Below are 14,778 nucleotides of genomic sequence, written 5' to 3' on the forward strand. Positions count from 1 at the left end.
AATCACCTCTATTCTGAATATTCCCAGGGAAGAAGCTTTTCCCTAAATGTATTTTTTCTTATAAAGAAATTCCCCTATTCTGAATTGCTTAGGAGATTTTTTTATTGAACTTGGGCAGCATTTGCTTTTTTTGATAGTGATAACTACAATTCTTAAAAATGCATTCAATTGCATTCATAATAAAATTTTAATTTTTATTTTAACTGAAGTTGTGACCTCACTTTCTAAAAGTCGACGATTTTTTTCAACTTCGTCCTCAATTCCGTAACTTTATAATCTCTATATATTCAATTTTTTTAAATATTTCAAACTAACATTTGAATTTATGAAAAAAACAATTGCAAATAAAATAAATAAATAATTAAACTGATTCTTATTGGTTACTTACATATTAAATTAAACTCTTTTTTAACTAATCTACAACACAACTTGCTTGAGAAAAGTTTGGTACGAAATAGGGACAAAAAATTCCCGTTCCCATTTTATTCTGAATAAGGGAATTGGGAATACGAAAAAAAAATTCCATTTCATTCAGAATGGGGATGAATATAATTTAAGTGTTCTCCATGGGAAACTTTATAGCACTGGATTCTTTTGAAATTTTTAATTGTCTGCACAAATTCGATCCAAAAGGTTACCTGACAAAAAAGTGCCGTCGTGATATGATCTTGATTGGTGTCATGATCTTGGTGTCATGCTATAATCTACTTTGGTTCCCCTTTCATAAACCTTCAACCAATATTGTTATCATTTTAACTTTTTAAAAGAGTTTTTTTCGAACAATAGTGAACTACAACAACAAAAATTTTGTTTTTTTATATTATTTTAATTAATTGAATTTTTGGCTGACCATACAGCTGTTTATAGTATTGCCAAATTTTTTAATCGTCGCCAACTCGTAGAGGACCATAGATCTTACGAAGAACTTTTCTCTCGAACACTCCCAGTGCTGCTTCATCATTCTGTGATAACGTCCATGCTTCGCTCGGACACCGGGCTAGTGGCTGGCGACTATACTTTCGAATCTGTCAAGGATTTCATCTACCTTGGCACCGCCGTAACGAATACAAATTATGTCAGACTGGAGATCAGACGAAGAATCACCATTGCTAATAGGTGCTACTATGGGCTCAGTAGGCAATTGGGATGTAGAGCCCTCTCTCGACAAACGAAACTTACGCTCTATAGGTCGCTCATCCTCCCTGTGCTTCTGTATGGCGCAGAAGCATGGACGTTAAAGTAAAGATGCTTAAGCTAATTACCAACAAGATCGTTGGGTAGAGTTCTTTTTAATCTATTATCTGATTGCATAGGATAAGAGAGACACATAGCCTCTGCATTTACGTGATGCCTAAGTCTGTAGGCATGAGAATTTGCAAACTTAGTGATGACGTCCGCTACATATTCAATGTCGAGGTCCCGATGAAGATCAGGCGCTTTAACAATACACCTCAATACCTTATTTTGAAAACGTTGAATAACCATACGGTTAGTTTTATTTGTGCAACCCCAAATCTGTATGCCATAACTCCAAACGGGTCTAAGGACCTGTTTATATAATAAAAGTTTGTTTTCTAGTGAGAATTGGGATTTCTTTCCCATAAGCCAATACAGTTTCTTCCATTTAAACATATGATGCCTTAGATGATAGTTCCATTTCACATATGTTGCTAAAATAATATTGCCGTTTTAGGATTACATATTAGGTAATACTTTATTAGGAAATTTTAAATTAGTTTAGTGTTTGAGAGTAGTAAAAAATTTTTTAAACAAAATAATTTTTCATTCTTTATTAAATTTTATAAGTATTTCTTTTGGTCATATCAATCACAATCTAATAGAGTATTTTATTGCCTGCTGAGTTCCTTGTTCAGTCACGTACACTGACGGCTTTTGAAAAATATTACGCGTCCACTTTCTCGTCTGGCACACCACCAGTTGAATTAACAACCGTATTAACTTCCAATGGGAATTCTGATTGTGACTCGCTAAACACTAAATCCTCATTATGAAGTTTATTCGCTAAACGGTTATTGTTGCTGCCACTGTTATGTTGCGTGGTCACGATATGCGTGGGTGGTGATGGGTTCTCTTCATCAACAGGAGCAAATATAAAATTATTTGGAATTTTTAAAAGTGATTTCAGCTTAGTTGCTTGAAACTTGTACTGAAATATTTAAATAAATTAAGTAAATTATAGTTTATAATTAACAAAATATATTATTAAATTATAGTACAAATATTGAAGTTAGTGAGTATCAAAGAAAATGGAAAAATTAAAAATAAAATTCTAAATTCAAAATATTTAGTTTTGAAATAACATTTGCAGTTATTTTTTTAGTATTAAGAATTGAATAAATATTATTTTGTAGAAAAGTAGTCATTAAAATAAACAAACAAACAACTAAAGGTTTCTATCTAACATACTACTTAAAAATAGAATTCTAAAACAACACGTTAACATATTAATTAACTGTTCTCACAGTATTTGCGTGACAATTTCAAATCTTCCATAATCTCATGGGCGTACCTAGGAAATGAAAGAGGTGCGGGCTATTTGACTCAAGGACGTTTTTTTAATACAAAAATATTTTGGAAAAAAAAGGAAAGGTTATTGCATTGAAATAATCAATAATCAATCAATTAACCTAAGTCAATAACCTAAGATGTGTTTTCAATAGCTAAACACGACTATCTGGGAAATCGATATAGATCATGCCAATATTTGCTTCAACGATCAATTACATTTAAGAGGTCTTTACTACATTGCTTCTCTAAGTCTAATATTTATTATGAGATATTATTTTGTATACACTTAATGGGGACCGAGGGCACTGCTTCTTATGCACCCATAAATAATCGCTTAAGTTCTTTCCACCTAATTGAAATCTTCACATGTACATATATATTAAAAATTTGGCATGAAACTCAACAAATTTTTGTATGATAGTTCCATTTGAAAGTTTTGTTTTGATCATTACCTAATTACAATATGTATAATATAAACAAGCAATCAGTTATTAACCTTTTATTTTAATTTTATTCTTAAACTATTTTAATGAAAAATAGAAAATATAAAATAAGAATAAATATGCTATAGATGGTAAGAAGAAAATGAAAAACGAATGTAAATTTAAGAAACCTATTTATTTTATTTATTGCGGAGAGTAAGTATCAGTAAAAAAATAATGTGGGACGAATGTAAATCTAAGAAACCTATTTATTTTATTTATTTCGGGGAATAAGTGTCATATGTTTTAAGAATATAGGTAATTCATTTCCTAATAACTAATAAATAGTTTTTAAAAAAATAAAGAATTTTAATGTATAAAAGAAAAATGTTTCATTATCAAATAATCATAAAATGAATAATTAGATTAAATCGATATGGTTTTATGCGATCTTTATTGTCGTTCCCTCTGCTGTTTAAAAATTTACTACAAAAATATTGTAATCTTAAATAACATTAAGAGCACCAGTAACCTAGTCAGTACTACGCCATCTAGATCTTTGATTTTTTTTAATAAAGACTAAATAAATCTTTTAATAAGACTAAAAGATTGGTACCTATTATTTGAAAAAGGATCATTAAAATTTTTGTTTTGACATTAAAGATGATATCTTCACCCACGTCTTCCTTCTATTATTCTGGTTTTTTTAAGCTCATATATGCTCATATAAAAACCGTTCAAAAAACTATATTACTTTAAAAAATATTTTAAACAGAAATTACAATTTTTAACAAAAATAAATGACTAGTTACAAATTTTAAATTAATTTTTTTTTATTTCAATTACATGTGCGAATACAATTCCGAATTAAAAATATAAAAATATTTTAAAAATCTATTTAAGTGCATAATGATATATTGATTTAAAATATAGAATTTACAATAAATATATTTTTTTTTTTTGAAAAAAAAAATAACTACCAAAAACTTAACGTAGTGCAATAAATATCTATGAAATAAAATATCTACTTTAATAATAAATTTATGTCAATGTAAACATTTTGTGAAACACCATAACTAATTATTCATGTGTGTATATTAAAAAACTAATGAAATCAATTTATTTCCATTGACCAACAGAATAAATCCACTGAAATTTTCTTAATTGTTCCAAACTTACTTCAGTTGGTAAAAGTAAATCCTGCGATGTGGAGAGGAAGAGATTGTACTGCTCGGATGCCATAGCAATTCGTCCTGTTTCATAACAAAATAGTGCGAAATTTAAATAAATCAGTGGGTTGCGTGCATTGGCTTTCTTGGACACAATCCCACTTGACCGCTCGAACGCAGTAAATGCATTTTCCGAATCTTCTAATTTCCGCAAACAAACTGTAAAAATATATCAAACAATTACTTTGTACTAAACAAAAAAATCTTATAGAACTGCAGATATTCTCTGTCCTTTAAATCAGTTTAATTAAAAGAGGAATGTCTGGCAAAAAGAAGAACCGAAGCGAATGTAAAAGGAAGAAATGAAAAAAGATAATAAATGGCTTCCGTTGAAGTACGTAAAACGAGCATTTACACTTACTTCCGAGTAGCATATAGCATTCAGGACTATCCTTGCGCAAGTTTATGGCGGCAGCAAGTGTATGAAATGCGCTCGAATACTGCTGAGCTGCAAAAGGACGAGTTCTTTAAAGAGTTCTAGGATTAAAGTATAACGATTTATTGAAAAAATTTGTGCAAATATTTCAATTGTGTATGTTGCAAATATTGGTAAAATGTTTTTATAATAAAGTTTTTGTTTATTTCAAAATGCATAAATACGAATTTTATTACCTTTAAACCATATTCATTATGTTGCGTTTTTTATTTCTGAAACTTTAATTTATAAATATAAAATATTTATAAGTTAAAATATTACAATTTGAGATCCTCAAGAGACCAAAAAAGAACCAAAAGTATTTGTCAATCAAAAATGGTTAACGCATTTAAAAATATTTTTAAATGTATTTCTAGAACTGTTCTATGCTGTCAAAATTTAAACGTGAAGTGTAAATTTTAAATGAAGACACATTTTGCACTAAAATTATATACCGAAATTACCATTAGGCAATTAGAGAACCCTGTCGGCAAATTCCAAGTCACATTGACTGGCTGCCATTTTCATTGACAGCCAGTCAGCAATAAAAGCCCTTGAATCTTTCATAACAAAATCAAAGATAATAAAGGAATGTAGAAAGGCACTTGACGAGTTAAATCGCTTGACTGATATCACCCTCATCTGGGTTCCTGAACATAGGAACATCGAAGGGAACGAAAAAGCTGACAGTTTAGCCCGCTCCGAATCTTCTCTGGATGTGTCACTGGCGGTACCGGTTTATATTATCCTAGAGAACATTAAGAAAGTACCTTCCTCTACTTTCAAATGAGACCGCGTGAAGACTGCAAAGCTTATTGCAGCTCTCTCTGGTCATTGGTGTATAGGAACCCACGTAATGAAACTGCGCATTCCCCATAATCCTAACTGCAGAAGTTGTGGAAACCCGCAGGAAAGAGAAACCATAATACATTTGGTCTGTAAATGTCCGTCTTTAGCGTCCAGAAGATATAGGTTCTTAGGAAGATACTTCTTTGATAGTTTATCAGACTGTTCATCGGTGATGACGAAAGATCTATTAAGTTATCTAAATTCGGCGGGATGGATTTAGTCTCTTCTCTTCTATACTAGGGTTCGAAAAATCGCTAAAAAAGGTACGTGGAAGTTATCCAACCAACATTTATAATAATAAACATACACTCTGCAATCACTACATATATCGTAAACTGTAATTTTTTAAGAATATTTGAAATATTAATTTTTCGAATATGTTATTGCAAATCGATTCATTATAAAATATTGAATAAAATGAATTAACGGGAACCAATCGACATATTTTTTATCAATTGAACTGTAAAAAATATCTCCGGGTTGAAGTCCCGTATCCATCTATAATACAATATACTAAATGACATTATAAATATTATATACCATGTATTACTAACCATATGGCTACTATATTTTATATATATATATTATATTACTATATATGACTAACTAACCATAACCGCAAATGAGGTGAGTTTACGATAAATTGCTAAAGAAATCTGCTACATTTTTGTTCGATAAAAGGTCAATGACTTTTTGAACTGATTGCAATATTCCGGTGAATCAAAATTTTTTTTTTTTCACGATACATATTGGTAGAGTAGCCAGATTTGTTATTAGTAGAGTAGCCAAAATCATAAAGACATACTTAATTGCCGGAAAAATATTTATGTCTCTTTAAGAATTTCAGATCTCAATAGGTGTATTAAACAAGCATTTTGATAAAACTGGAGAATGAATGCTATGCCAAGTAAGCTTAAAATACAAGCTTACTTGACAGAAGAAAACATTCTTACATTCTTAGTGTGGGGTACGGATAAGCCCACTAGCCACAAAAGAGTAAAAGTGCGCAATAGCACTAACTCAAATCACAATAACAACAACATAGAAGAAAGAATGTATATATGAAGCGTTCCACACCTTCAAGATGAAATATCCTAATCTATCTAGAGATAGATATTGTAAACTAAACTATAAACTTGCCAAAGTTGAAATATTTGAAATATTTTAATCAGTAATAATAAATAAGAAAACAATTTTGAATTTTTTCAAACTCAATGAAAGTTACTAAAATCTTTCTTTAATCCGTATTACTGACATATCACCATATTAATTCATAACTTTGCAACCTTCAATTAAAAGAAAAATATCCAGAGTTGTAACAGAAGTACCATTTGCATACTCAGAACAAAATTAAACTTTTTTATATTTTAAATGGAAAATTAAAATTAATTACAAAATACATTATAAAATTATATGACATTTAAAATTATATCAGTTAATATATAAATGTATATTGTCCGATATATAATAAATAATCAAAAAATCAGCTTTATAAAGGTTACGTACATAACCTCTTTATTATGATAAAAAAAAATTGTTAATTGGAAAGCAGATGGCGATAAGCTATACCCTGTTGTTATTAGTTCTTTTACTAATAAAGCTATACTATACGATATACTAATTTAAATTGAAGTAATTAATATCTTTATGTAAACAACTGTATTGGAAAATTAATATTAATTAGCAAGCATTAACAACACAGTTAATAGTTGTAAAATACATCATAAAGTTATATGACATTTGAAATCATTACAATTAAAATTTAAATATATATTATCAAATATATAATAAATATATAATAAATAATTAGCTTTGTAAAGGTTACGTACATAATCTTTTTTATTAATGTAGAAAAATTGAAAGAAATTGAAAAGCTGATTGCGATAAGCTATACCTAAGTTATTGGGATATACGATATACAAATTTAAATTGAAGTAATTAATATTTTTATATAAACAAAATTGTACTGTAAAATTAAAATTCAAAAATCAGCTAACAGTACTGTGGTCATAGTGGACTGAAGAGGTTGGCCACAATGCACAATTACAATTTTTATAATTGCAAAAATTTTAACAATAAATTTAAAACTGCCGAGTAGATATAAAAGTTATTACAATGAAATAATCATTTAAGTTTTGAGGGTCATTGTATTAAAATCGGAAAGCTACTTTTATTTTTTGAACAACACGGCCTGCACATACACACCCTTATTGATTTACCATCGGTCTATTACAATCAGGAAAGCGTTACGCCCTGTGCTCGTTTTCATTATGAAATATTGCTTCGGCCACACTTTAAAGGATGCCTTCGTCGCATTTGCCCTTGGTTACGTCCATGAGTACTATTATTACAATGTAATATCATACGTTCTGTTTATGAAATAATTATACTTTAATTTTTCTCATTAAGCGATTGTTCAATACATGATATATTATTGTAAATGTATAATTGTTGTGGTGGACATAAATTTTATTTAATAATTATAGTTAAGTTCTTGTACAGAGAATATATAATACATGTATAATATATATATTTAACATTTTCTATATTAATTTTCTTTTTTAATATTTCTTATAGATTTAAACAAAAACTGTTGCATATCCACATATTCAAATTATACCAGCAAAACATATACATAATAATGAATGAAAATAAAATGTCAACCGTAATCGCTTTATGTCAGATATTGAAATACATTTCGTTTTTTTTTTTTTGTGGCTATTCCATGAAATTTATGTTGGTTTTTGGTTGATCTAAAAACCAATAATCGCAAATGTACAACTCAGCCAAAATGAACGCACATGTCGACATTAATAAGTCTACATATTAATGTCATGTCATGAGAAAAGCATTTCCAGAACATATTCTGGGCACTTTTGCTTGTGGGTCCATTTTCGAAAAGCATTAGAATTTTACAAAATCATCACTTTAATAATATTTTACTGAATATTTAATGTTAACGTTAATGTGTTCTCATTTACCTGCAATATATATTAAACTCAAGTTGTACAGCGCGTTATAGTTTATTGGTGAGAGCCAAATGGATTTTCTTAATGAGGAAATGGCCTGTAAATTTTCAATACATGTTAAAATTTTTAACGCCATATATGTATAAATTCCCCATATACTTATATGTAAATGTTATATGTGGTAAATTAAATAGAATACTTACTAGAATATATTTTTGTTTCTTGAAGAAACAAAGTCCTATGTTGTTCCACAGCTCAGCATTATCGGGTTCTGTAATAGCGACTTCTCTGTATTTGGATAAGGCACCATCGACATCATTTCGAGACTATAAACATTTGTCGTAAAATTTTTCAGTAAATAAAATTCATGCACACAAATTCCTTTTTTCAAAATATATAATTGTATATAATTGTATTGTATTGTAATTAGTAGTATATCATAGTATACTGTTTTCTTAGAATAAGTATCAATTAATAATTTATTTGTATAATTGATTTGTAGGATTAATGACAGAGGCCTTATACTCATCAAATATACATAGTAAGAAACACGTAACAAGTAATATAATTAATTATAAGCATTCAAAAAGTTGAGCTGTATATATAAATACTTATATATATATCACAATAACATATATATGTATGCAATTTTCTGGAAAAATGTCTAATGCTTACTAGGCTGTTATATTATATCTTTACGAAAAGAAGTATTAAGTAAACTCAGATAAAACTAATTCCGGCAGATAATCGTTTTAATCATAGTCGTATAACTTTTTTTAAGACAAAATTTTAAGGTTGTTATTATTTTATAATTATAATTATAAGGAAGCAGTAGAAATTTAGCTACTATTTCCAAGAATCTATTTCGATTACGAAAAAGGAAAATATACTTATAAACTATTTTAACAGAGGAGAGTTTCAGTGACAACACTTCCCTTTATTGTTCCAAAAAAATTTGAGGTCGAATTATATTAACATACATCAGCTATGTATGAAACATTATACGAGTTCTTAAAAAACGGATTACCAAACCTCACAATTTTTTAGTAAACGGGTGCTCATAAGTATACTCAGAAGTGAAATTAGAGCGAGAGAGAACATGAATTAATAATGAATTGATGGGAGGAATATAAATACCATTTATTATTTTTCAAAATCATACTAATATATAATGCAAGGAGTAGTAGGTCCTACCTATGCACTCGAAAATATATCCATACTTTTGCTTTCAATCACAAATTAATGTTTGTTGTTTCTTGAGCAACGCATTGAGAATGAAATTATATTAAGTCAAATAAAAGTTATATAAAATACAGTTAAGTAGTATGCATGTGTTTCGAATGTACATTGTTGTGTTGCAGTATAATATGTTCACACTATCGGAGTTAATTCTGAAAATATGCAGCAATAAATTTTATGTTTCATACAATATCTGCTAACAAAATTTTAATGATGTTCATTAATTGTTACTTTGAACATTGTATACTATTGAGTTACTCTTTCCTCATTTATTTTACCTATTCATTATATAATGCTTAAAATGAAATCCATACCCGTAGAATCAGCGAGTCTGAAAGGGGATCTATCATGCACGAGTATCCATTAACAGAAAGACATCATATAATATTCACGAGGAATAATATTTAATTTATTATAGTAATATACGTTTTTCGATAAAAGCGCTTTGCCAACTTCCATTGACTGGCTTAAACAAATATAAAGATGACATGGTCTTAATATATACCGAATAAATGTACAACATTTAAGTTCAAAACATTAAGAGAACTCCAAACAATACGAATATCGAAAAAAATATAAGTATTATATTGTATATAATATAATCATATTGATTTATTAGAATTAAAGCGATTTTGAAATATGCACCCTATAAAACCAATCTACTTAAAGGAACCTAGAATATTGGAAAGTAGAAATAGTAGAAGGAAGTAGAGTATAGGAATATGGGAATGTACTATTTGCAATATAAAAAGCATTTAAATTGAATAGTGGTGACTCAAATACTACTATATATTAATAAATAAATTTTCATGGTTTCCATACTATATTAAAGATTAAATTTAATAAAAATAAATTCATTAAATAAAAAATTCTTAACTGCAATTTAATTTAATTCAAAATACATATAAACTCACTTGTAATATAGCACCAAATGCCAGTAAGCCCTTTGAACATTTACCATCGATATTAATAACCTCAAGCAGTCTATCAAAAGCTTTTTGGGTTTCATTTACTTTTAAATAAAGCACACCAATTTCTGTTAAAACTGCAGTATTTTCCGGTGCAATTCTACAAAATAATTTTACTGAAGAATAATTTTCATTACATTAAATGAGTGTATTTGCAGTAAACTTAAAATCTTAATAAATTCTCTAAAGAATTTTTTTTGATAATTTAGTTGACGATGGGAATACTCCAGTTGTCAATTTAATCTTATTCATTTGCGTTTGTGTCATTAGAGTCATTTATTCATTCATAAATTATAATGCACAACGCTAATCAAAAGAACTACTTCCATCCCCACAATAATAATCGTCATTCTAGTCATCACCATCAACATAATTGCGACCACTACTACATACCAGAGAAAAACTAAAGTTGCCATAAGTCATAAACTTACAAAAGGCAATTCTCAAGCACTTCAATTGCTTTGCCGTATTCCTTCTCTTTGCGATAAATTTCTGCAAGCCTTTGAAAACTTTCCAGTTTTTTTCCGCACTGCACAGCTTTCTGAAAGTACATCTTCGCTTCGGCAGCCTCTTGACGTGCCACTTCCAACTGATTACTTGCTGACGATGAACGATGCAGCAAACTACCAATATAATGGTAAATCTCGTGATCTGGCCGGGGTGAAAGTTCTTCGGCCTCACGAAACACATTAAGAGCCTGATTAAAGCGTCCCATAATGAACCTGTAATTGAAAAATATGCGCAGAAAATGAACAAAAAATTAAAAAAATGAAGCAAAATTAAAGCGTGGCCTTAATAAAGTGAATAAAAGAATACACAAAACGTTGAGTTTAGTGATAACTTTCAAGCATTTCTCTCTCACTTATTTCACTTTTATGGAAAAGTTAATACAAATTTAATTATAAATTCACGCCACAGATAAAAATCCATAAATGAATTTTTATCGAAAAATATTTCAATGGAAATTTGCGAATAATGGAGAATTAAATGTACAGAATTGTTGGAATATAGTTTAAATTAAATTAAAATTTAAAATATTTATTTTTGTATTATAAATGAATACGCTTATTTTGCAGAATACTTTTAAATTAACAATTTTAAAAATAAGTTGATAGGATCAGAATAAGAAGATAAAGGTTATTGTTTTCAGGTGCTACAATACCCGTGGACGTCGTTACTTCAATTTTGTGAAGTCTCTTTCATATAACAGAGATATGGAGAAAATCTGCTGTGTATTGTACGTCAAGCGAACAAAGCTTACCTGAATATATTATTCAAAAGTAAATTATAATAAAGTAGACATTTATGTCTTTAATAACATGAACAAGCATAACAGCCGACTCGGGGAGTTCCCAATTTTCAATTTTTAGTTTAACTTAAAACCGTTTATGGGTATACTAAGTATTAAAAACGCATTTATAGTTTATAGTTTAATTATAGTTTAATTAATTATATTTTTTTATATATTTAGGATGTGTGTGAGTTCGCGTAAATGGAGGTAAAGTATATTGAAATTTCTTAGGAATTTTTTGCACTGATCTTATGTAAATATTTATTTATTATTATTTAAATATTTATTTTATTGCACTTATTTATTATTTTTGGTTAAAGTTTTCGAATTTATTTATTTATTTATTAAACATCTTTTAAAATTTTCACATTGGCAATACCTAATTTACCTAATTTTTATCTAATTTACCCTACTCGAAATTCTGGTAAATACCAACATTTGCTGCCATACCGAAATAATTTACTATTTTCCTCAATTTATCACTAAATTACCCAAACTCGCACACGGCCTTAGATAAATTAAAGTATTTTTAGAACATATTAAGGTCGTGTCCGAGTTAGGCTAAGTTGCGTTCTAAATGAGGGAAATACTAAGTTGTGCCGATAATGTAGTGATGTGTCGATACGTGTTGATAAATGGTTAAATGTGTGCAGTGCAAAAAATCTCCTATTTGGTTTAGCATCAAGATTCTAGTTGCTATTATATTGTACTCTTTTAATGTATTTTATTTTTTATAGTGGAATAATGTATGAGCAATTATATATATAATTAGAACAGATTATATATTCAATTATTCAAATTCAATTATTAATTATGTATAATATAATATACATATATTATTACAATTAAAAAGATAATTGTATCAAAATTTTAGCGAGGTCTCTGTAAGTGAAATTCTGTAATCGGTTGGTAGAATCTATCTATCTAATTCTGATTGTATATAATTTTGGAAATTTCAAAGTTTGCAAATCAATCGAAAAAACATATCATACAGAAAAAACAGAAAACCGTAAACTAGAGGTACTTAGACTAGTATAATCCAAATCCAAGTATTACTTACACTTGTAGATCAATTTAAATCACTTATCATTTGTACTAAACTATGCAGATAAAAATGTTTGATTGCGCACAAATATTAACACTTTCCAATGAAATGACACTGAAAAGTATGGATCGGAGAGCTAATTCCAATTGTGTATTATATACGAACTATTAAATAACAACTCAATTGGTTATGTGTTAATAATTAACTATCTCTAAATTACAAACTGCTATAATTTCCAGTGAGTTGCTATCTGAAATCGCCGATTCATTGTTTACGATCGCCGAACAAATTTCGACTAATAATAACGTACGAGCTGGTACATAAATCCGTAATGTTTGTGTGTCAACAACCATTAATATTAATGGGGTTCAAATTACAAGCCTCTATTAACCTTTACCTTCTAATGATATGTCATTTGAAAAGAGCGATCAGAGAAGAAACTCTGATTGATAATTTACAACTATTACACAAAGTTTTATAAAAACCATCTGTGTGTCTGCAACCGTTAATAACAAATTGTTGTCAAATTGATAAATACCATTTAAAAAGGACATTGCCTCTTATATTTTACAATACCATTTAAAAGTCTAACCTTTTAAAGTATAAATCACATTAAGAGACCCTCAAATCTGAGAACACTATTAAAAATGTCCTTTTTGAGTGCGATAAATAAAATTATGTGTGGCAGTGCACAAATGTCGATACATTTAAAAAATACTCACAGTGTCTTGCCGATTTCTTTGTACGTTTCAACATTTCTTGAATTCAGTTCGATAGCCTTCTGAAGATTGTGCATGGCTTCAATATGGTTGCCCTCTTCACGGTCAATTAAACCCTGCGCCGCATTTAGTAAAAGGATGGAAACACAAAAATAAAAGTTTATTTCTATTTTAAGTTAAATTCGATTGAAAGGAAAAAGGCTTAACTTCAAATCTGTTTTGTTTAATTCCCTTTAAGGAGCAAGTTCTGTTATCAAATTGAAATTTACTGAGATTGAAATTAAAACGATTTCAGCTTCACGTTTGACTTACACTCAAATTTGTTGGAAAATTAAATAAATTTCTTAATTAGTTAAAGAAAATGTATGGATTCACCTTCACAAAATACAAGTATTCCGGATTCAGATGTTTGTATAACTCCTGGTCGATAAGCATCTTACATCGCATAAAATCCTTACGGGCGAAATAAATATGCAACAACCAATCAATATTAGAGCCCGCTGACATTTTTGGTACTAAAATATTTAAAAATTTATTAATATTTAATATTAAATACTGAATTCTACAAATTATTGAGTTTCTACGCACTTGTTTTCACAACTTCTAATGATGGTAATACTATTGTCCGACCATTGCACACAATTTCGTCAGCACCTGCCATCAAATGATGAGTAATGGAGTATTTCGAAATCGAGAAATAAATATTCGGCAATTCGACGAAAAATGGAGTAAAATTTATCCAATGCACTTACTTAAATACATTACATTTTTGTTTGTTGTGGAGTCATGTTGCCAACAGTTACGGTTCCATTTCCAAGTAAACAAACTATCATTATCCGTACAAAAAAAATTACAAAAATATCAGTTTACAGAAAAAAATAATTTTTTTGCTATTTTTTCATCAATCATTGAAAAAAATGTCCGCTTTAAAAATTTATTTTATGTGAATCGTAAAACTATCGTAATCGTAAAAATATTTAAACGGCAATATTTATTCTTATTAAACCTTTTCTACGGGTATGTCATATGACAAAGAATGCATTTTAATGAAAGAAATATCACATAAGAAGAAATATAGAAATATCACATAAAAAAATCATAAT

The 14,778-nt window shown here is 28.6% G+C and overlaps 1 protein-coding gene across 1 annotated transcript; it reads right to left on the reverse strand.

Moving 5' to 3' along the window:
* Positions 1-1,821: 1,821 nt before the first annotated feature.
* On the reverse strand, positions 1,822-14,184 carry LOC119683857 (Bardet-Biedl syndrome 4 protein homolog). Its single transcript, XM_038097725.1, has 9 exons — positions 14,051-14,184; positions 13,679-13,791; positions 11,052-11,342; positions 10,567-10,720; positions 8,617-8,739; positions 8,426-8,510; positions 4,542-4,628; positions 4,131-4,339; positions 1,822-2,167 (listed from the first exon to the last, which is right to left on the reverse strand). Exons 1-9 carry the CDS (start codon positions 14,180-14,182, stop codon positions 1,904-1,906), a joined length of 1,458 nt encoding a protein of 485 aa, XP_037953653.1. The 5' UTR covers positions 14,183-14,184; the 3' UTR covers positions 1,822-1,903.
* Positions 14,185-14,778: the final 594 nt, after the last annotated feature.

This window comes from Teleopsis dalmanni, chromosome 2 (genome assembly GCF_002237135.1).
Source record: "Teleopsis dalmanni isolate 2A chromosome 2, ASM223713v2, whole genome shotgun sequence".
Taxonomy (NCBI): Eukaryota; Metazoa; Arthropoda; class Insecta; order Diptera; family Diopsidae; genus Teleopsis; species Teleopsis dalmanni.

Excerpts from the sequence above, each read along its gene's own strand:
- LOC119683857 (XM_038097725.1), bottom strand. The coding sequence starts at position 14,182 with ATGTCAGCGGGCTCTAATATTGATTGGTTGTTGCATATTTATTTCGCC. Across the intron at positions 8,740-10,566 it reads CATTTGGTGCTATATTACAA|TCTCGAAATGATGTCGATGG; the intron begins GTGAGTTTATAT and ends AAATGTTTATAG. Across the intron at positions 2,168-4,130 it reads ATTTACTTTTACCAACTGAA|TACAAGTTTCAAGCAACTAA; the intron begins GTAAGTTTGGAA and ends TAAATATTTCAG.